The sequence below is a fragment of the Plenodomus lingam genome, assembly GCF_022343315.1.
Source record: "Plenodomus lingam strain CAN1 chromosome Unknown contig_9, whole genome shotgun sequence".
Lineage (NCBI taxonomy): Eukaryota > Fungi > Ascomycota > Dothideomycetes > Pleosporales > Leptosphaeriaceae > Plenodomus > Plenodomus lingam.
The window spans coordinates 343,617-365,721 of NW_027093973.1; the positions used below are offsets into that span (position 1 = coordinate 343,617).

Sequence of the window (22,105 nt, forward strand, 5' to 3'; positions counted from 1 at the left end):
CATGGGAGATGGAGGTAGGAGTAGGGCGAGTTGTGCCATGTCTTTTTTCTCTCGTACGTGTTTGGTGGGTACGGCTTCTTGCGATGAGTGTACTATGCTATCGTATAGACGGATTGGACGTTGAATGAATGGATAGACGTGGACCATTCATGCTCGTATCGTTGCTTTCTTGGTCTTCGTCTTGCACAGTGTAGAGTACAGTCGATGGGGAGGGTGGGCCGAGGCGTGACGAAACGATCGCCGTGGCTGGCTGTCCCGGGTCCACCACGGGTGTGCCTGCGAGGCTAGCTCGCCAACCTGAATAGACGGCATGTACGCATGTCCTGTCCCCTGTCTTGGTTGCTGTCTTGTGCAGGGGAATCTACTGGACATGGTGTGCGCAGTGCTGTATGGCTTGGTTGTGGGATTGGGTGAATGCAAGATGGGATAAGGCGTCGTCGCCGGAATTGGCGCCTTTTGTTTGCGTAGGCGAGAAGCGGGAGGCAGTGGCAGTGGCAGTGGCAGTGGCAGTGGCATTGGCTTTGGCTTTGGCTAGCGATGAGCCCGCAGCCGTTGGTTTTGTTTGCAACCCAAGCGTTACCGTACATGGAGTACATAGAGTACTATACCGGTACGTCTTAGCTCTTAGCCTTGGGCTAGTTGACTCTAGAGTAGCTAAGAGTACTCTACTGTCCTTGTACTTGACTCTACCTAGCTAGCTAGCGAATGGCTGCTGGCTGCTGGCTGCTGGGCACCTGGCGCCGCAACGAATGGGCCAGGAGCAGGTTTGCCCCCCGTCCGACATGGAACCCTGAAAGCACCGCACCGAAAGCTGTTCATCTCCTTTGCTTGCTTGCTTGCTTGCTTGCTTGCTTGCTTGCTTGCTGGCTTGCTTCCTTGCGCCCTTCCCCCTCTTTCCTCCCCTCCCTCTCTCTCCCCTCCCGCTCTTGTCTCTATTTCTCTCTTTCGCTCTCCCGCTCCTCTCCAATCATCCCCCCTGCCTCCCCCCCCCCCCCCTCCCCCCACCTTTGAATTGACGACATCCACACTTTCTCGCCCACACCCACATCTCTCTCTCTCTCTCTCTCTCTCTCCCTCTCTCTCTCTCTCTCTCTCCCTCTCTCTCCCTCTCCCTCTCTCTCCCTCTCCCTCTCTCTCTCTCTCCCTCTCTCTCTCTCTCCCTCTCTCCATCACGCTCCCCTCTCTTTCCGCAGTGGCAGCCGCAGCCGCAGCCGCAGCGCACACTGCACACAGCCAAGCATGGCGACGGAGCACCGCGAATCCGAGCTGAGGCAGCAGGGCGCTCTGGATGCCGCAAAGCACTCGCACGCCCCCGTGACGGCTGACGAGGCAGAAGAGGCGGTGGTGGAGCAGGCGCGCTTAGGTGGCAGCGCCGCCTTCCAGTTCGACCCCAATGCCAGCCCCGAAGAGAAGCGCGCGCAAGCCAGAGCCCGCGTCCCCGTTGGCTTCCACCACGAGCGCAACCAAAATGCAACCGCCCTCGTCTCCGACGCCGACCATGTCAATGGCGCCGCTCCCCAGTATGACTTGCCCTCGCCCACCAAAGCCGCCGCCGCCGCAATGGCCGCGCCGCTCACCCCGACCACCCCGACCGCCAATGGCCACGCCCCAGTCAGCGACGAGGATGCCAAATGGGCGCGCGTCGGCTGGGCCCCGCGATTCGGCATGCCCGGCTCAGAGGACCCCGCCGGCGACGACGACGAGGGCACGCTGGCCGACCACCAGACCTGGCTCGAGAGCCGGATCGAGGACAAGTTCTTTGGCGACTGGTACCACAACACGGGCATCATCCTCTTTGCCTGTCTGAGCTCGTGGGTCGTGGGCATCCTCGGCGGCGGCCTCGGCTGGATCTTCATCTTCATGGCCGTCTGCGGCACCTACTATCGCACCTCGATTCGCCGTGTGCGCCGCAATGCCCGCGACGACCTCAACCGCGAAATGGCCAAGCACAAGCTCGAGACGGACACGGAGAGCCTCGAGTGGATCAACAGCTTCCTCGTCAAGTTTTGGCCGATTTACGCTCCCGTGCTCTGCGACACCATTGTCGGCACCGTCGACCAGGTCCTCTCCACCTCCACCCCGGCCTTTCTCGACAGCTTGAAGATGAAGACGTTTGTCCTGGGCACCAAGCCCCCGCGTCTCGAGCACGTCAAGACGTACCCAAAGACCCAGGACGACATTGTGCTCATGGACTGGAAGTTCAGCTTCACGCCAAACGACACGGCCGACCTGACGGCCCGCCAGATCAAGAACAAGATCAACCCCAAGATTGTGCTGGAAATCCGCGTGGGAAAAGGCATGGTCAGCAAGGGCCTCGACGTCATTGTCGAGGACATGGCCTTCTCCGGTCTGATGCGCCTCAGGTTCAAGCTCCAGCTGCCCTTTCCGCACATTGAAAAGGTCGAAATGTCCTTTTTGGAGCGACCGACGATTGATTACGTTTGCAAACCGTTGGGCGGTGAGACGTTTGGATTCGACATCAACTTCATCCCTGGCCTGGAGACGTTCATCATGGAGCAGATTCACGCCAACCTTGGACCCATGATGTACGATCCCAATGTGTTCCCCATTGAGATTGCCAAGATGCTCGCAGGCAACCCCGTCGATCAGGCCATTGGTGTCCTGCAGGTCCACTTCCACGGAGCCCAAGGGCTTAAGAACCCCGACAAGTTCTCGGGCACCCCGGATCCGTACGCGACCGTCTCCATCAACAATCGCAATGTATTGGCCAAGACGCAGACGGTGCATGAAAACGCCAATCCACGCTGGAACGAGACGGTCAACATCATCATCACTTCCCTTACGGACTCGCTGACGATCAACATCTTCGACTACAATGACATTCGCAAGGACAAGGAGCTCGGCACGGCCACGTTTGCGCTCGACCAGCTCGAACAGGAGACTGACCATGAGAATCTGCATCTCGAGATCATGTCTGGTGGTCGGCCACGTGGCATCCTTTCGGCCGATGTACGCTTCTTCCCGGTCCTAGAGGGCACCAAGCTCGAAGACGGGACCCAGGAACCCGCTCCAGAGTCACGTACGGGCATCTGCAAATTCACAGTCGAACAGGCCAAGGACATGGATGGTAGCAAGAGTATGATTGGCCAACTCAACCCATACGCAGTCCTGTTGCTCAACGGACGTGAGATTCACAAGTCGCGAGTGATGAAGCGAACGAATCAGCCCATTTGGCCAGACGCTACCAAGGAACTGCTCATCACTGATCGCAAGAAGGCGAAGCTGGGCCTGGTCATCAAAGATGATCGCGATCTCGCCGCCGATGTCATCCTAGGAACGTACCAGATTGGCATCGATGACCTGCTCGAGCTGGGCGCAAAGGGTCACGAATGGTTCAATCTTGCCGGCACACAGAGTGGTCGCGCCAAGATGAAGTTGGAGTGGAAGCCCGTTGCGCTCAAGGGTGGACTGGCTTCTGGAGGCTACTTGACGCCCATTGGCGTGATGAGGCTGCACTTTCAGAGCGCCCGTGATCTCCGCAATTTGGAGAAGCTGGGCAAATCCGACCCCTATGTCCGTGTACTCCTCTCGGGTATCGAGAAGGGCCGGACGGTCACGTTCAAGAACAATCTTGACCCCGAATGGGATGAGGTGGTGTACGTACCAGTGCACACCGCACGGGAGAAGTTGACGCTGGAGGTCATGGACGAGGAGAATCTGGGCCGAGACCGATCGCTAGGGCATATTGAGATTCTGGTGGGTGACTACCTGCGTCAAGAGGACAATGGCGAGTACGCGGTACATGAGCAGAAGCAGCCGACGGCGGGTGCACTGCGCATGGCAGGCCAAGCGCAGCCAAAGGGTACCCTAAACTACACCTGCTCCTTCTATCCCACCTACGCGACATGGGATCCGGACGAGGACGAGGAGGAAGCCGAAACGGTCGGCACGCCGAATGGCATCTCTAGAACAGCTTCCGTCCGGACTGCTGGGTCCAAGACTAGTCATCAACGGGTTGCGTCTGGTGGATCCGTCATGGATCGATCACAGACGGCCGGCACCATTTCGTCCATGAAGTCTGGCGAAGGGGATCTCGCCAAGCAACTGCAAGCGAATGAATTGCAACAGGTTGAATCGATACCGGAGAAGAAGCCGGTTGAGAAGCTGAAGCTTACTGCCGACGATCTTCAGCACTATGGTAGGCTATGCCGCGAGCAGAGGGATGTCGGATATCATGGCTTTTTGAGTTGGTTCCAACCTCGATTCAGAGCCTCGTATCCCTTGCCTTGGCCTATGTAGTCTGTACTTGACGCTAACTTTTCGTCCAGAATCCGGCCTGCTTGTTTTCAAGCTGATTGACGGCGAGTTTTCGAGGACGGGCGGCTACGTCGATATCCTTATGGATGATATGGCATATGCCAGCTACTCGAGTGCAAAGATCAAGAGCAACCACACGACGTTTAATGAAGGTGAGGCCTATACCACAATGCGGCTCTTTTAGTGAATGATGCTGACACCATCAAAGTGGGCGACACCATGATTCGCGAATTGGACTTTTCCAAGATCACCCTTCGTATCATCGAGCACATCGACAAGGACGGAGATGGCGATGAGGATCATGTCATTGCCAAACTTACAGGGAACACGATTGATACGCTGCGCAGATGTCTAGTAAGCCGCTCTCGCGATGAAGTGTTGGTCTGATGATGTATGCTGATTACTTTCTAGTACACTCCAACGCAACTGGTCTTGAAGGACAAGAGCGGACGTGAGAACAAGATTACCGTGAGCCTCAAGTACATCCCGGTCAAGATGCGTCTCGATCCCAGCGAGTCCTTCAACAATCAGGGTACTCTCCGTGTAGATGTTCTGGATGCAGCAGACCTACCAGCTGCCGACCGGAATGGGTATTCTGACCCATACTGCAAATTCGTCCTCAACGACAAGGAAGTCTACAAGACGAAGACGCAAAAGAAGACCCTCCATCCTGCGTGGAACGAGTACTTTGAGGTACCGGTCCGCAGCCGGACCGCGGCCGAGTTTGTCGTCAATGTATACGACTGGGACTTTGGCGACAAGGCAGACTTCCTGGGCAAGTCGGCTATCAATCTGGAGATTCTCGAACCCTTTCAACAACAAGAGGTTACCCTGCATCTTGACGGCAAGTCTGGGGCAATCCGCCTCCGCATGTTGTTCAAGCCAGACTACGTGGTTCGATCTCGGCAGGGATCGAGTACCTTTTCCGGCACATTTGCCGTGCCCGGAAAGGTTATTGGTGCACCCGTCAAGGGCGTAGGAAAGGGTGCCGCCTTCGTTGGGGGCAATGTTGTGCGCGCAGGCACCTTCCTCGGCCGTGGATTCAAGCGTAGAAAGTCGCGCGGTGCTGCGGGAGAGGAGGATGTTGAGCGTCCCGACTCGTCACCACGGCCATCGGCTGACACGCCCATGATCTCGGTAGAAGGCGATGGGAACGACAATGGCACAGCCAGTAAAGAGAGCCCATTGAACCACCACCGGCACCGCAGCTGGGGCGCGCAAAGCTTCCACAGCCGCCTTGGCGATGGCACCCCAGGTGGTGGCGAGCCAGGCACAGCGACCCTCTCCGTCGTGAGCGCAGACGGGTTCCCCGTCAACACCAACCTGCGCGTGCACATTCAGCTCGGCAAGAAGGAAATCTACAAGACCAACCACATCAAGACGGCCTCTGGCAGCGTCACCTACGACGACGAAACCTTTAGAGTCCCCTGCACCGCCGACGCCTTCTTCAAACTCGTCGTCAAGGACCACAGCAAATTCGGCCGCGACGACGAGCTCGGCGAGGCCCAGTTTACGATTTCCGACCAGGGCGCCGGGAGCGAGCAGAATGTGGGCGTCGGCAAGGGCATGGTTGTCCTGCGCAGCAGCTTTCAGCCCGCCGATGATGCCGCTAGCCAGGGCGGCAGCGCGAGTCCCCGGCCTGGGGGATCGCGCAGGGGCTTGTTGAGTCGGGGTCGGGATTCGCGCGAGAAGAGCGTGACGCCTGCTTAGCGGGCTAGGCGGTTCATGGATCGGAGTGCGGTGTCGCTGGATGAGGGGGCTGTGCGGGCGCCGACGGGGACGGGGATGAGGATGATGGGGATGGAGGGGGAGGATCGGTCGCGGGGATCTTTTGGGCGGGAGATTGGGGGGTGAATTATTAAGGGGGGGGGGTTTTGTCCTTTTTATCCTTTTTTTTTTCATTTCTTCTTCTTCTTCTTCTTCTTCTTCTTCTAATTCCCCCTTTTTTGGTTCTTTATTTCATCTTCTATTCATCCTTCTTGTTCTTTTCCTCTTCTTGTCTCGTCTTGTTTGGTGTGGTCTGCTCTGCTGTTTTTCTCAACCTCTTTTTTTTTTGGGCCCACGATTTCGTGGGGGCGGAGTGGGTTCTCTGCTGGTTCCTTTGTGGATGGATTCTCGGATTGGGAATCGGGAAGATGGAAATGGGATTGCGAATGGGATTGGGATTGGGGAATGGGGCATTGGGATGGAAGTATTGTATGTTCGTCGATGCATAGAGGCGTAGAGTAGAGTCTGTAGTTGGATTTTTTTTGGCCAAATAACTGTTTGGTCAAGTTGGTCTTAGACCTGTCTGAAACTACGTGGCTGAGGGGGGGTTTTTTGTGTTGTAGTGGAGGGATTTGAGCTTTTTTTTTTCTTCTTCTTTTTTTTTTGGCTAGGGTTTGGGTTTTGGCATGGTTTTGGACTTGGACTTGGTATTTGTCCAGTCTCTAGAACGGCGGCGTGACTGGGTGTTTGGGATTTCTGTGTTACCAAACGCGGTTGGGCGGTGGGTTTGGTATGTTGGTGTAGTGTATTTGATTGGTCTGGGTGGTTAGTAGGTAGTCTAGGTAGTGTATTGGTGAAAACCATACAGTCCATCTACTTCTTCTTCTTCTTTTGTTCACACGATACCCCACCCTACTCCACTCCACACCACTCCACACCACCCCCCTAGCACCAAAGAAAAAGTAGGATCGTACTGATGGCGACAAAGCAAAACTTGAGCAATACAAACACTTCCACACTAACCCCCCCCCCCCCTTTTTTTTTGTAAAAAAAATAAAAATACACAAATTAGCAGGGTACATCCACTGGCATAGGGCAGTCTCTTGCGTGCGAGAAGTTTAAAGCCTTGGCCTTGGCATGGCTGCGCGGGCAAGAGATTGTTTGCTGTCGTGCTCAGTTCTTGATGTCCTACTTTTCCTCTGGCGCAAGGGACCAGCTTATCCTAACCTACGCTACGTTCACGGTGGATGTGGACGGCGTTGGGGGCCTTGCATGAGATGGTTGTGTGCCGTTGTGTGTTGTACTCGTGTCTCGGGATTCGCATCTTGAACGCTGTTCACACGGTACTGCCATGCTACTTGCTACGGTACTGCTACTGCTACTGCTACTGCTACTGCCATACTGGCATACCACCTGGACCAGGCCAGCGCACGTCGACGACGCTGTGGTGTGCGGTGCGGCGTGGCGCTATAACATACCATTGCGGTGGTGTTTCAGCTGCGGCTGTGGTGGTAGTGCTAGTTACACAATACTCTACTCGAACCCACGCACTTCCCCATGGGGCCAGGGGTCTGGGCCCGGGGTCGGAATCTAGACAAAGCCATGGCGTTAACCGATACGGTACTCTTGTAGTACATCAACCCATGTAGCTGAATCACGCATGTCTGAGCTCTCTATCCACGACATGTATGAGCTCTCTACCCATACAAGTCCCTCCAGGTAATTAGCCACTTAATCTGCATTCCTTTGTTTACAGCCGCCACTGCATTCTCACGTCCCATTGCTCTAGACCTAGGACTCGGCGTCTAGATCTAAATCGCCCATGTGTTACAGTTGACGTATTCTGCAATTTATTATTCATCCATACAGACATGCATACCGGTACCTTGGGGCCACCAGTCTCGCTTATCGCTGGGGCGTTGTACCTCATGAACCGCTTTCCTCGCTTTCCTCGCTTTCCTCGCATTCGCCGCTCAGAAGGTGATTTGGGGGCGGCATCATGCTGGTCCATGAGAAACGGAGAGTCGTGCGCGGGAGGCAGGACGAGCATAAAAGGGATCAAGATGCTGCGATTGGGAAAGGAGCCAGACATTGGCTTTGAGTGAGCGGTTTGCGAGATTCATCTACCGGTACGACACGTTACGGACTTGAGGGTTTTGGAACTTGTTTTGGAGTAAACGAGAGAAGGGAAATTTTTATTAAATCGTTTCATCCATCTGTCTATCCATCCATCCATCCATCCATTCATCGTCTTGTCGGGGAAAAACTACCCAACATGCACTTCACACACCTCACCACCCTCCTCCTCGCCACTATCAGCATCACCACCACCGCAACCGCCATCCCCAACCCCGCCCCAGCGGCTGTCCCCGACGCCAACCCCGACCCCGCCCTCGACCCGCGCGCCACCCAACTCCGCTGGGACGCCGTGCGCGACAAGAAAACCTGCCGTAGCGACTGGTCCGGGGTGTGCTACGAGCACTGTGTGACGGAGGGGACGAGCACGGCGCGCCGGTGCCAGCGGAATACAATTACGAGTGCGATTGATGGGAGTGGGTGTGGGTTGTTTAAGAGTCGGTGCAAGTGTACTTGTGTTAGGCCGTAGGGGGTCGGGGTTGTGGGAGAGGAGAAGGGGGAGAGGGGGAGGGGAAAAAGGAGGACGGGTATTGAAGAGGGGATTGAGATTGAAGAGAATCAGGATGGCAGGGACAGCGAGAGTGAACAGAAAAAGTAAGGAACAAGAGGGAGATTGAGCTAAATTGTACTCCTTACCAAATCCATCACATATACATGTGCAATAAGCAGTACCAAAGTCTCTGCCCTTGCAAACCCCACATTTCAAAATTCGACTGCCCAGATTGCCCTTGCCTTGCTTCAGCTCTAGCATTATCGTCATCAATGGACTGTATGTGTCATGGTGGATGTTCTGAATGAGACTTCAGATTGCACGCTGTTCACGGTGATGGCCAACCGGGGGCAGATAGAGGACCGATGCATGGAGTTTGGGGGAGGGGAGAGAACGTAAATGCGTGCTGTTTGTGTAGATCTTCTAAGTGTAAAGTCGCCCGTGTCACTTGCTTAGGTTATCAACATAATCTTCATATGATAATCACTTGCCCAGAGTACAATCTTATCCGTGATAATTGATTTGATTCGACATTTCTTAGACTCAATTCTCCTGTGACATCTTCAGCCCACAACACCAGCGGTTTCAATATCGATTGACAAGATCGCAGTGAGACCATGCTCCCTGCCTCGGCGTGAGCGGACAGCAGACGATCTCTTGTAAACCCAGGAGATTGCAATCCGGTCTCAAGCAGATAGACCCATGGTCACCGCGTACTGAGCATTGTGATACATTTCCATAATGTACAGATGTGTGAAGTCAGTGACGGGTAGCGGCCAGTAGCGTGTGGCGATGTGGCGACAAATTTCCAACTCAAGGCTTCCCCGGATTGCTTGAGGCTCCCACGCCAGGACGCTGGTGACGATGAAGTCGCCTATAGGTAGTAGTCGTCCCTTAAGGATCTGGGCGTGACTCTTGGTTCGTACTCGTGGGTTGTAAGGCGGTAAGCTCGTTGGTGTCGTACTCTCCAGCCTTTCTAGAAGCGCACGGATTGGGGCAAGTAAAAGGTCGGGGCTTCGCTGTTCTGGTCTATTGTGAGAGTTTGTCGAATCTGTAAGCTGCTTAGGTGAAGGCTTAGATGGCTGAGCCGGTGACTTCAGGGTTGATTGTGAATCAGCGTGAGACTGTTTGTAGTCTGATTCTGCGATAGCCGTGGGTCCTGGGGGCGTGTCATCGCCATACTGCATGCGCGCACAATCCTCTCCAGCAAGCAGTGGTACCGCAGCTTCCTCGTCCAACGTGGGCGCACGAGGGCCAAACCCGAATCTGAAGCTGTGGTCCCACATATCGGCGATGAATCTGTACAAGCGAAGGTAGCAACTGCGAAAAGGTTGGTATTGAGGAGAGATCAGCTGTTGAAGAAATGGGGGCAGTTTCGGACGGGCCATGATCTGGGAGTGCAACCAGGTGCAGGTAAAGCTGAAGCACAGCATGGGCCAAAAAGGCAATCACACTGTTTCTTCGGAGTGGAGTCAGGGCGTTTGCTTTACCGGCTCTCCCTCCAGCCCATGGGTATGAGCGCAGCAGCAACTTGGTCCACGCCTCGCTCCGTGGCCAACAGGTTGAATTGTGCAGCAGCGTTGCGTGTGTCCTGGATTTCCAAGCGGATACCAAGACCATTGAGGTGGGAGCGGACGGCGGGCGCAATGGGCGTGACGCTGGGGCCTGTTCCGATGATGAGGAGATCTGCGGCCGTCAGTCATAAGCCATCAGTCGCCGTTCACAATAGTCGTGACTGTGACCTTAATTGCCGCAGTGACAGTGGCATTGAGAGTGACAAAGGCATAACAGGCTACATACCTGGCTTCGGATACACCAGCTCCAACACACCCCACGCGCTCTCAGGCACCTCCCACTGGGATTTGCTGTTCAACAGCCGGCCCTTGAGTGCATCTCCTTCTGACTCTGCCTGGCCCTTTTGAAGCCACGGCCGCCAGCGAAAGGCTTCCCCGCCCAGGAGAAACAGACCACAGCCACTAACACGCATCTGATTGTTCAGTGCAAAGCCTTCGGGCGTGCATGCGTCAATGGACGTGGCAGGCGCAACGGTGTTGCGGAGGACATCGAGGGCACTGAAGTCGGTCTGCGTATCTTCGTTGCTCTTGGGCCCACGGTCGCGCGTCTGTGGTGGCCGTGACTGCAACCCATTGGGGCGTGTGAGGTGTAGGAGACGGCAGCCGGTCGTGCGCGCCATCACGGGAGTTTGACGCTGTCCTAGACCTCTGGCCAGGGAACGAATGCAAGCTAGTAACTGGCGGCGCTCCATTGTGGATGATGAGATAATGGGGCTATCCGACTGTCCATGGGATGCACAATGTGAGAAAGTTGGTTTCTTCATCATTCGGCTGCCAGTGCCAGTTGATGCCGTCATGACGCTTGGACCCTGGCTGACGTTAACTTTGCCTCGACGTCTCAGGACACAGATCTCCTGCCCACTACGACAAGCAACCAAGAAGGTGTAGTTGAAGAATACCAATCGTGATAAGAACACGAAGAGATGATGCAATTCTAAAATATGAATAGTGATAAGCCTGTGTCACTTGTGCGAGCACACCAATGGAACCCTCAACTTCACAAATTGCCTTGGCAGAAGTAATCACTTACCTCATCTTCCATGCAACGAAAGAGCTGAATGACATCTTTTGAACGGACTGAAAAAGGGTTTCCAGCATACCATGAGATGGATGTGCACTGTAATTTGCGTCCCACGAATCTCAGATGGCCACCGCATGACAATTGCTCAATGTCCTCCACATCAAAAGGCACAGACAGTAACCACTCCATTGGGGATTCTGGGGGTTTGCAAGTGAAGGGTGATTGGGCAGATGGGTGTATCTGTGTATAATGATGGCTGGGTGCAAAGGAGTAAACCAAGTTTTGTTGTGGACGAGAGCTGAAGTACAGTGTCGTGGCCTGGATTGTGAATTACATGGTTTTCCGAGTAGCAATCGAAACCAACATAATCGTATTAGCATATTATATCAACAAAAGTGTCGCGAACATCTTACTCTATTACTCCTCCCCACTCCCATCTTCCGCAACAACACTTCCCTCCTTCCTCCTCCCCTCTTCATCACGGAAAGAACTTACAACCTCCCTCGGCACCCCGTACGCCCCCAACTCCCTCCTCACAGCCTCCTTACTCTGCTTCCCAAGATGCCTCCTCGCACCTTCCCACAAAAGCTCACTCTTCGCATCCTCCTCCTCCCTGTACTCGTGCAGTACCGTCCCCCAGCGTCCTCTGTCCTGCTCCATGTTCCAAAACGCCACCCCAGTCCGCATATAAATAAGACCCACGTCTGAACCGCCTACAAACTCTGATAAAAACTCTTCGAATTCAATGTCCATGGCTTCCCGCATGATGCGAATACTGCGCATCCCCCAGAATGCGGCTTCGTCAAAGCGAGAGAGGGCGAGGTAGCATACGATGGTACGCGCGACGAGGCGGAGTCGCAGCATGACGCGCACTGTCATACCAGTTTGGCCGGAGTACCGGCCCGTGGTGATGAGCTGGTGAAAGAAGACGTCGGCGAGGACGCGGCGGGTACGGCCGTTGATGATAATATGTATAGCCTTGAAGGCTTGAACATACACTTCCAGTGCTTGCTCGGGCTGGTTGGCTTTGAGGATCGCATCGCCTTTCACTAGGAGATCGGTGGCCTGGTCAAGGTATTCGACGAGTGTGGGAAGTGGGACGGCCATACGTCGTCGGAGTTCTGCCTCGACGGATGGGTCGTAGCCGCGGATTTCTAGGCTATAAAGTCCCTTGATGTGTTCGAATGGGAGAAGAAGACGGCGTTGGAGAGATAGGGGTATGTTTGGCTTTTCTTCTCCCGGATTATACGGGTCTTGCAAGATGAATGTAGTAGCCAGACGGTCGTTCATCATCGGGTAACTGAGTGCGCTATAGAACCAGATTTGGCTGAACAGATGTACGTCATCGACTAATATTACGGCCATGTGCTCGGGCATGGTTTGGTGGAAAGGCGCTGTGATCTGTACGAGTGCGTGTTCGTTTTCAAACAGGTCTGCTTTCTCATCTGTGCAGACAATCGGTACCAGGCCCTCTGCAGATATGTGATTTACTATACCTCGGAATCAAAACGTCAGCTTCCCATCTGTTTCACAGTGCTTCAACTCAGACTCAGAGCGGCCTTGCCTTTTCCCAAAAATTGAGGTCCGGATCCTGGACGATCAACGTTCGACAGGGTGCATGTACATACCAGCACTAGGCCATGGCAACCCAATCTTCATGAAGACATTCTCCCTTCTCCACACACGTCTAGCTTCTTCATACACCTGCTTATTCGCTCTCCAAAGCGCAAAGTCAAATTCGTATACGCCGCCGAAGAGCCCCTGCGCATCAAGAATATGGTTGCGAACAAGGCGATCGGCGGGCTTGTGGTAGAGCGAGTATATCTGCTCGCGGAGTTCGAGTGGGAGAGTGAAAAAGGGGGATTGCTTCGTGGGTGGCTCAGGCGCGCTCATGGTCAAGTCTCTGGCGGGACAGAATCATATGCAGGAGGCGCACAGGCTATGTGGTATGTATGTAGGTGGAAGATGCGCTGACGTCGCGATGCCTTCTCCCCGACTAAGTATGAATTGGCGGATTTTACGCTATTTAACGCCGATTGCCGAGTCGAGGCTAGTTAGGAGCGAGACGCGTGAGCAATTCACGTACCATTGCGCAAGTTTTGGGCTCAAACAGGGAGACGGAGCTTTTGCGCTCATATATGGTGATTTTGAAATATTGTACATGGATTCATGACACATGCATGCTATTCTAGCATATCCCGGCGAACCAGCCCTCTTGTCCCGAGCACCTTGACGACCAATTGATAGGAGTGGAAAGTACAATGCTTTTCTTTTGGTGGACTGCAGGCTCTGTCGCATTACCTCGCTGATCCTGACGAGATTCCAGTGCTGTTTGCAGCTGCAGCCTCTGTTGCTGAAGCTGCGGAAGGAACCGTCGCCGTCTGAGGCGCGGCGCCACCCAGCCATCCGAATGCGCCAGCCTTCATGTCCTTCAGCTGCGCATCCTGCATCTTCTTCTCTTCTTCTGCCATCTCCTTGAGCCATTGGTCTCCATTCTCTCTGATCTGCTTGTCGAGGTGCTCGAAGTTTTGCCTGTTGAAGTCGCGGTACATGTCGATCATCATTTTGCCCTCGGACATGCCTTGGGAAATGTTCTGGTCACCGAGCACCATGCCTGGCTTCTGTGCGTCGAGACCCAAGCTCTTCATGAACATGCCACCAGCGCTCTTGCTCGACTTCTTCTTTTGCTCGGCCAGGTCCCGCTGGAACTGTTCGCGCAGCTTGGCTTCGCGACGGGCATATTCCACTGGGATGTCTTTGCCTTGCATGGATTTCAAGACTTGTCGTACATCGATGGGTTGGCCGGTCTGTGACATCATGGCGAGGTACTCGAGGAAGGGGATCAAAGCCACGAGGCCCTTGTCACCGGGTTCGCCCTTCCATTTGGGCAGTATGATTGCATTCTCGGGCTGCAGCTTGACATGGGATGGGTCGGTGTCGATCATGATGACTTTGGAGAGGTCGCGGTTGAGGTACGAGAGGTCCTACAAAGGTCAGTAAGAGAATAGTCTCACGCGAGGGCGGGAGCTGTCTGGCCTACCTTGATGTACTCGCCCTTTTCGAAGCGGGTTGCCTCGCGGAACAAGGGCCACATGACTAGCCGGAAAGGATCGAGTTTGCGGATGATGGGGTCGCCGTCCATGGACTTGACCGTGGTGAAGATGACGAGCTCGTACTGTGAGCTGAGGTAGCGCAGGAAGTAGTCGAGACCAGGGCGCTTTGCCAGGCGGTAGCCGTGTTTGGTGCTCCATTCCGAATGCAGCAGCAAGTCCTCGAGACTCAAAACAAGTGTCAGCTCAGGTGCGCCTCCGGGTATCTTGTCCTTGTCGGGCAGCAGCTTCTGAAAGGTCGGCTCGGTGTAGTAGGCCTTTTGTCCGTTGATGCGGGCTACAGCGCGGGCGTACATGCGACCTAGCGACCAGCCATTGGGTGCGTCTGCGTGGGCCAGTTCCTCTTCCTCCGTCTCCCAATTGCGGCCCATGAAGACAGCGCCCGTGGTTCCAAAGAGCAGAATGGCGAGATAGCCCAGATTGGCGACGCGGTTCCGCCGCCTGTCGGTGCTGGTCTCGTATGCAGACTTGGGTAGCTCGCCGCCGCCGCCGACGCCTCCCCGACCACTTGAAGCGCCCTCGGCAGACTGCTGCTTATCGGGAAGCTCGTTGGCTTCGCGAGCATCTCGTTTTGCGTTTGCTTCGGCGTCGGCGAACTCGGCGGCGAAGGTTGAGGGAATGCCCTGTCGTAGGTCTGGCAGCGGCTTCTGCGCCTGTGGGGGTGCTTCGTCGGTGGTGTGGGCGGCCGTGTTGTCGCTAGGTGACTTGGGTCCAGAGAACTCATCTTGCTCACTGGCCCTGTCCACCTTGCTATCGTTGCCCGCACCTGTCGAGGCTTGTGTGGCGCTCCCTGTTGGGCGCGTCGTCGTGGGCTGTATGGGTGTTGTGTTGCGCGCTGGTGTGGCTGCTGCATCGAACTCGGGCTGCTCTGACGGGTGGACGGGCAGTGGGTTCTCCTTGTTTGATTCTTCGAATTTGATCGGCTCTGTTGGCTTCCAGGTATTGTCCTTGGGCGGCGGACTGCTCTTTTTGGCGTAGCTGCGTACAGCATGCCATTGTGATGTCCTCGTCGTCGTCGTCGCCGAGACAATGCGCGTCGTGTGCGGCCTCGAGGCCAGCAGCGCCGGGCGAGTGCGCAGGGCGCGGCAAGCTGACCGTGGGAGCATTGTGGTGTATGTGTGGGTGTGCGGGTGTTATGGCAGATTACAAGTTACTATGTATGCAAAACAAATATGAACCAGAAACAGGGCCACGTCCTCTCCTATGGTACAGCTTGGGCGACACAAGACCAGTATGTGGCGGCGGCGGCTCTCTGCGTCGAACTGGTCTTCTGGAGAAAGGCGGGACTTGGCTGGAACAATTCATGGCAGAGAAATCCAGAGGCAACGGGTCCCACCAGTCCTCGGGCGAATTATGACGCGGGATGATCACGTGACTCGTACACTCACTTTCTGGTGCTGCCATCTGTCCTGTCCACCACAGCAGCACAGCCGTCCCCACTCGACACACCGCGCTTTCGCCGACGTCTACATGGAATCCTGGACCCGTATTTGATTACTTATCTGGCTCTGTCCTTCCACTTCTAAAAGCGAGCTCCCAGTCCCATGTCTTCGCTTACGTACCTCGATGGGCATGCGATTGACAGCACGGCCTCGATGGCGACATGCGCCCGGCGGACTGCTCCTGCGGCTCACAGCATGCCTCGTGCTATGTATGTGCTTGTGGGCGACACCAGGTCGTGGCATGACCGATGAGACCATCGCGGCCCTCCGCCAAGAGACACGCGACATCTTCTACCATGGCTACGACAATTACATGAAGCATGCTTTTCCCGAAGACGAACTACGCCCCTTGAGTTGCACGCCGCTCACACGCGACCGCCAGAACCCAGCCCATATTGAAGTCAACGATGTGCTAGGCAACTATTCCTTGACCCTCATCGACAGTCTGTCTACGCTGGCCATCTTGGCCTCATCCCCACCGCCGTCAAGCAATGGACGAAACAAGGCGTTGAATGATTTCCAGGACGCCATTGCAGACCTGGTGGATCACTATGGAAATGGAACTCCAGGACCCGACGGTCAGGGCATCCGAGCACGGGGCTTTGATCTGGACAGCAAGGTGCAGGTGTTTGAGACAGTCATCCGCGGTGTGGGAGGACTGCTGAGCGCACATCAGTTTGCTGTAGGCGATCTGCCTATTCGTGGTTACAATGCCACTCCAGGAAAGAGCAAGGGAACCGACGGCATAGTCTGGGACAACGGTTTTGTCTACAACGGCCAATTGTTGCGGCTGGCTACCGACCTTGCCAACCGACTGATGCCAGCCTTCAACACCCCCACTGGCTTGCCATATCCTCGCGTCAACCTGCGTCATGGAGTGCCCTTCTATGCAAATAGTCCACACAACATGGACGCTGAGCACGGTCAGTGCAGTAAGGATCCCAACGATAAGAGTACCGAAATCACAGAGACGTGCAGTGCTGGTGCGGGAAGTTTGGTGTTGGAATTCTCAACGCTAAGTCGATTAACTGGCAATCCGCGATACGAGCAGGCAGCCAAGAAGGCCTTCTGGGCCGTGTGGGAACGTCGAAGCAACATTGGACTCATCGGAGCAGGCATCGATGCTGAAACGGGCCAATGGGTATCATCTCACACTGGCATTGGGGCTGGAATCGATAGCTTCTTCGAGTATGCCCTCAAGTCGCACATCTTGCTCTCCGGTCTACCTTACGACCCTGCAACCGCAGATATCGATTCTTCAGATGCATTCCTACTTGCATGGGAAGAGGCGCATGAAGGCATTCGGCGGCAAATCTACCGTGGATCCCAACACCAACATCCTCACTATGCTCAAGTCGATCTCCACACTGGAGCTATCCGGGCTTTTTGGATCGACAGCCTCAGTGCATTCTACCAGGGTCTACTTGCCATGGCTGGGAAGCTTGACGAGGCCATTGAAACCCACCTTCTCTACACTGCCCTATGGACCCGCTACTCTGCCATGCCGGAACGATGGTCAACTGCTACAGGGGACATTGAGCATGGACTGCGATGGTGGGGGGGTCGACCGGAGTGGATCGAGTCCACATGGTACTTGTATCAAGCTACCAAAGATCCGTGGTATCTGCATGCTGGCGAGATGGCCTTGCGGGATATCAAGAGACGCTGCTGGACCAAATGCGGATGGGCTGGACTTCAAGATGTCCGCACTGGTGAGCTGAGCGACCGCATGGAGAGCTTCTTCCTCGGCGAGACTGCAAAATATCTCTACTTGCTCTTCGACCCATCGCATCCTTTGAACACATGGGACGCGCCCTTTGTCTTCACCACCGAAGGTCATCCTCTAATTATACCAAAGCGTGTGCGCCCATCATCTCGCATACGTCGAAAGCGGTCGTCACCCGGACGGCAATTTGCTCAAGACATATGTCCTCTTCCACCAGCTCATCTGCCATTTACCATCTCTGCGACAGCAGCCCGAGCCGATATCTTCCATGCTGCAAGTCTAGCGAAATTGCACTTGATGCCAACAATTCAGACGACAGACTCCCCATTAGTCGAGTTCACTGCCGATCACCCCAGTATCTCGTTGTCAGATGTTCGTTCACCTTCCAATTACACGTACTATCCCTGGACATTGCCGCTCGAGCTTATTCCTCATAATGCTACAAGCTCGCCAATGACTCTGCGAACTACCTTTGATCTCTCATTCCCAAGCATGCCCAATAGCATGCAGATAGGCGCACTGCAAAGGATACAAGATGGTATATTGGTAAAGTCCATGAGCGGGCTACGTCTCGGCATGGTTCGTGAGCAAGACAAGAGATCCGATACGGGGCAATATATTGATCTGGATGAACACTTCCGTGTATATGCCATTTCTAACATCGCCCTAGGTCGTGATGAGAAGATTTTCATGTCGCGTGCCACCATGGATAACTTTAATCCGCTAGATCCTTTCTTTACTCGAACAAGAGACGCCAACGTCCTGGAGCTAGTCATTGATGTCCCACCAGACGCCCCGGGCACGTCACGCGCTCTGTCAGACCTCCTTCAAGATGCGCTTGGTGAGTCTGGCAACCTGTCGAACCCCCCGGCGAGAATAGAGATTGATCCAGAAGCGCTAGAGAACGAACCGTCATACCTATCGAATCTACTATCGTCACTCCAGGCTCTGTTAGCTGCGCCAGCGCCGACGTTGTCACCATTGCCTTTTGATCTACTTACTGCATCCCCACAGACCACTCTCCACCAGAGTATTCCAGGTGCACTTCCATTAGGGCCTGGCGCAGCACCACTCCCCGACACCCCAGATCCCAAGGCTACTTACACGGAGGATGACAGTCTAGCTTGGTCAAGCATTTACATCCATTCGAGCACGCTCTGTGACGAGAAACTGCCCATTGATATTCCGCGGGCCTATCAAGTCATTGTCATTCCACGCGGCGGATGCTCCTTCTCCACGAAACTGCGCAATATAGCAGCCTATCCACCAGCCAGCACATCTTTGCAAGTAGTAGTCATTGTCAGCTACCCTGAGCACGAAGAATCGCCCGATGGCAATGCCAACGATGGGGCAGGTCAGTCACGGGGTAGTGCACACGTCGTGCAGCCACTTCTCGATGAGGCGCAATTCACGCCTTCTGGCCTACCGCGACCGAACCCGATTCCACTCGTTATGGTGAATGGTGGGGAAGAAACCATGGCATTGCTCAGACGCGCAAAGGGCGTGGGTGTCAGGCGGAAGTATTATTTTCGCAGCCAGGGGATGAAGATTGATAATTTGATTGTGTTGTAGCTTCAACACTACTGCCGTTGACATGTGTTGGTCACGCGATTTGTATATAGAAAACCTCATATCGTCGACGAATTCAAGGTACTACTAACCTAGCTTGGAGTTGATTCGCGTTTGGCATTTTATCTGGAAATAACAATCAAGTGTTCCATCACACTTGTTGCCGCATGTGATGATGATGTCATGTTCTCGATCTCTCCCATTGCCTATTTGCGATCTCAGGATAGTGTCTTGCATCACCATGAGGCTGAAGGAATATTCTATCGTTTACCGCATCTTGGGGCGAATTTTGCAGCTAGAATGGATTCACCATCATTGTATCCTATTCCCACACAGATGCATTAATTGGAAGTGCGTTTTGCTAGGTTTGAGGGCTGAGTTTTATGTGGTGTGTATATATGTATGTGAGGCCAGGTAACTATAGAGGAGTTCAATACATGATTCGGCATATCTCTTGTGCCTATAATGAACCGCGATTATAACCAATTGTAACAATCAACCCATGATGAATGATTGTAATCCTTGAATACCCACTCAGCCATGTTTGTCAACCAGCATATGCCCTCTAGATTGAAAGGGATCACACATGCAATATTACTTATCAAAACTTTGATTGGCTGCTGTAACATGCAGTCTCAGGTGATCTAAGCACAGCGATTGGGGATTGTAGTGGAATAACATGTTGTGGGGCGAGAGGGAGAAAATGAGTGGTGTGTAATCCACGCGTGAAAGAATAGACATTGGAGAGGATCGATACGAGGAAATTGCATATCATTGTCAAATTCTTGTGGATTGAGTATTGACCATTATAAAGAAATATTTCTTGTAGGGAATCCGTTTCAATCCCATGGTCATCAAGTACTAGAAATTACGGACCGTGGCGGCCGTTACCGAGAACGCGACAAGCACAATCGGCTTGTTAAGAAGAAGAAAGGCAAGAATCGCTAAATCAATGGAGAAGGTATCGACCAAGACAATCAATCACGTAAAACCCTATACCCCTTATGAACCCTCCTCCAACTCCACACCCAACACCCAATCACACGTCGTCCTTATCATATCCTTCGCCTCCTCCTCCGTCATAGAATTCGTATCCAAACCGCCATTCCACTTGATACCCACGAGTTTCCCCGCGCCCTCGCCCTTAACATCCATGACGACGAAGAGCTCCGCAACTTTGATGCCCGTCCAACTCCTATGGAAATGGACTTTGAGTTTGCCGGCGGGGTCGGGGCCTTCGCTGTATATGAACCACTTGTCTGACATGGAACGTGGTAGAAAGCCGAGGTAGAGGGCGAAGACTTGGGAAGGCGGGAGGAAGATATTCCAGGGGCGGATGAGGGGTGTGCCGGGGAAGGGGCTGGTGGGTAAGGCGGTCGAGAGGACGCGTTGTGAGGGTTGAATGGGCGTGTGGTGGTAGTCCGGTTTCGGGCTGTGGTGGGAGTCGTTTCGTCGGGGAGCTGAGGGTCGGAGAGGGAGTTGGACTTGTTGGATGTGTGTGACTGATTTTGATTGCTTGTGCTGCTGCTTCTGTGTCTCGACGTTTGTGATTATGAAGGAGTTTGGTGAATCAGGTGGGGTCGGGAGACCAGTTTGGGCGACGGCAGAGCGTCGCTGCAGCTTTCTGGGTGGAGGGGAGTGCATGGTGGGAGACGGCAGTGGAGGAGCATGACAGTCACCTGATTCTCGTCGTGAGAATCGGCGGAAGATTGACTTCTTTCTGGACAGCGGGATTGGTGTCTCGAATGTCGACATGATGGCCACGCGATCTTGTTTTGTATCGTGTGTTCGTGAATCCGTGTGTGAGTTGACGATGCTGGGGAATTGGAGGCCTGAATTTGGAAAAGAAGGGGGGAAGAGAATGCGTCAACTTTGGGAGATGGACAGGTGAAAAGGAAATGGCGAAACAAAGAGGGCACGTAATTACAGTGGGGAAGCCCTGCAGGACATTCGTACAACCTTGTATGGTACCTGTGTATGTATCTCAGCCGCACCCATTTCGGTGTAAGGCGGGCTGAGTATGGCTTTATTTTAAGCTCGTATCCATACCTACTGACCCTACCCGCGAGGCTTGGCCCAAGTGCCATCGCGCAGTCGCGGCATGGAACCCCTCATCTGATGACGGCACCGTCTCTGTGACAGTCTTCCTCTCGTGGTAGGATGCAAAGACGGCCAAACGCTTGGTGGTTGCTTAACGCGCAGGCACGGCAATCGTCATGGGTTGATGTTGCACCCAACTGACGTGGGGCTGCGGTGAAATGGCAGAATCAGGCAGATGATATGCGGCCCTGGTCAACGTCATCCAACGGACCCAAATCTCGTCCTCTTACGTAGGCGCGGGAAGCGCACGGTCAATGAATCTCACCAAGGGGGAGGGGGGAGCGCATGGTCTGCGCTGACTACTCCCATATCATTCCGTCTTTGTTTGCTTACCATTTCAAGGTCGCAGTACTGGGTAAATACGAGACCCCCTGCATCTTTCATCTTTGCTATTCTTGTCTCTGCTCTTGGTCCAACAGACACATCATAGGTTTGTCCGCCTCACATGGTAAAATCTCCAGTAGGTACAAAGACAGTTCACCGTCGCAAGCACCAACCAACACCACAGCGCAACACCCGACGATCGCTGAGCCACGCAGGACGGGTTGCTCTCATTCCGATGAAGAACACTCTTCCAGCGCCATGGCGCTATTGATTGGTGACTAGGGAGTCGCACGATTGGACGATGGTTCCATGCCCTCGGGCTATTCATCTTAGTCTTGGGCTATCGTGATGCAGGCACTCTGCCGACATCTGCTAGCTTACCAACAACGCCTCTAGCTACAGGTACTGTTAGAGAACATACCATGATTAGCCTGTGAGATGCGTTGCCAAGATGCTGTACCGTCACCTTGTGCATGTTGCATTCATGGATCTGATCGTCTGATCTGCGACGTACGGTTTCGTCATCCCGCTCTTACAATCTGCGAGCACCGAAAACTTTTCCCACCAAGTCAAATCATATTACTGAAATCTGGCCGAAATCTACACATTACAAAGCTACGTCTCGCTT

At 54.1% G+C, this 22,105-nt stretch overlaps 9 protein-coding genes across 9 annotated transcripts; 4 read left to right on the forward strand and 5 right to left on the reverse strand.

The window, feature by feature from the left end:
* The first annotated feature begins 1,096 nt into the window (after positions 1-1,096).
* IAQ61_010628 (uncharacterized protein) lies at positions 1,097-6,078 on the forward strand. Its single transcript, XM_003834587.2, has 4 exons — positions 1,097-4,159; positions 4,290-4,430; positions 4,487-4,632; positions 4,690-6,078. The coding sequence occupies exons 1-4, from the start codon at positions 1,240-1,242 to the stop codon at positions 5,986-5,988; spliced, it is 4,506 nt and encodes a 1,501-aa protein (XP_003834635.2). The 5' UTR covers positions 1,097-1,239; the 3' UTR covers positions 5,989-6,078.
* Positions 6,079-8,260: 2,182 nt separating this feature from the next.
* On the forward strand, positions 8,261-8,590 carry IAQ61_010629 (uncharacterized protein; the record flags this gene model as incomplete). The annotated part of the gene is made up of 1 exon (XM_066098858.1): positions 8,261-8,590. One exon carries the CDS (start codon positions 8,261-8,263, stop codon positions 8,588-8,590), a length of 330 nt encoding a protein of 109 aa, XP_065951016.1.
* A 707-nt stretch (positions 8,591-9,297) lies between these two features.
* On the reverse strand, positions 9,298-9,999 carry IAQ61_010630 (uncharacterized protein; the record flags this gene model as incomplete). Its single annotated transcript, XM_066098859.1, has 1 exon — positions 9,298-9,999. One exon carries the CDS (start codon positions 9,997-9,999, stop codon positions 9,298-9,300), a length of 702 nt encoding a protein of 233 aa, XP_065951017.1.
* Positions 10,000-10,403: 404 nt separating this feature from the next.
* Positions 10,404-10,982, reverse strand: IAQ61_010631 (uncharacterized protein; the record flags this gene model as incomplete). Its single annotated transcript, XM_066098860.1, has 1 exon — positions 10,404-10,982. One exon carries the CDS (start codon positions 10,980-10,982, stop codon positions 10,404-10,406), a length of 579 nt encoding a protein of 192 aa, XP_065951018.1.
* A 641-nt stretch (positions 10,983-11,623) lies between these two features.
* IAQ61_010632 (uncharacterized protein) lies at positions 11,624-13,099 on the reverse strand (the record flags this gene model as incomplete). The annotated part of the gene is made up of 2 exons (XM_066098861.1): positions 11,624-12,702; positions 12,835-13,099. 2 exons carry the CDS (start codon positions 13,097-13,099, stop codon positions 11,624-11,626), a joined length of 1,344 nt encoding a protein of 447 aa, XP_065951019.1.
* Positions 13,100-13,503: 404 nt separating this feature from the next.
* Positions 13,504-15,422, reverse strand: IAQ61_010633 (uncharacterized protein; the record flags this gene model as incomplete). The annotated part of the gene is made up of 2 exons (XM_003834592.1): positions 13,504-14,190; positions 14,247-15,422. The coding sequence occupies 2 exons, from the start codon at positions 15,420-15,422 to the stop codon at positions 13,504-13,506; spliced, it is 1,863 nt and encodes a 620-aa protein (XP_003834640.1).
* A 66-nt stretch (positions 15,423-15,488) lies between these two features.
* IAQ61_010634 (uncharacterized protein) lies at positions 15,489-15,683 on the forward strand (the record flags this gene model as incomplete). The annotated part of the gene is made up of 1 exon (XM_066098862.1): positions 15,489-15,683. One exon carries the CDS (start codon positions 15,489-15,491, stop codon positions 15,681-15,683), a length of 195 nt encoding a protein of 64 aa, XP_065951020.1.
* A 199-nt stretch (positions 15,684-15,882) lies between these two features.
* Positions 15,883-19,056, forward strand: IAQ61_010635 (uncharacterized protein; the record flags this gene model as incomplete). The annotated part of the gene is made up of 1 exon (XM_003834593.2): positions 15,883-19,056. The coding sequence occupies one exon, from the start codon at positions 15,883-15,885 to the stop codon at positions 19,054-19,056; it is 3,174 nt and encodes a 1,057-aa protein (XP_003834641.2).
* Positions 19,057-20,055: 999 nt separating this feature from the next.
* Positions 20,056-20,808, reverse strand: IAQ61_010636 (uncharacterized protein; the record flags this gene model as incomplete). The annotated part of the gene is made up of 1 exon (XM_003834594.1): positions 20,056-20,808. The coding sequence occupies one exon, from the start codon at positions 20,806-20,808 to the stop codon at positions 20,056-20,058; it is 753 nt and encodes a 250-aa protein (XP_003834642.1).
* Between the last annotated feature and the right edge of the window lie 1,297 nt (positions 20,809-22,105).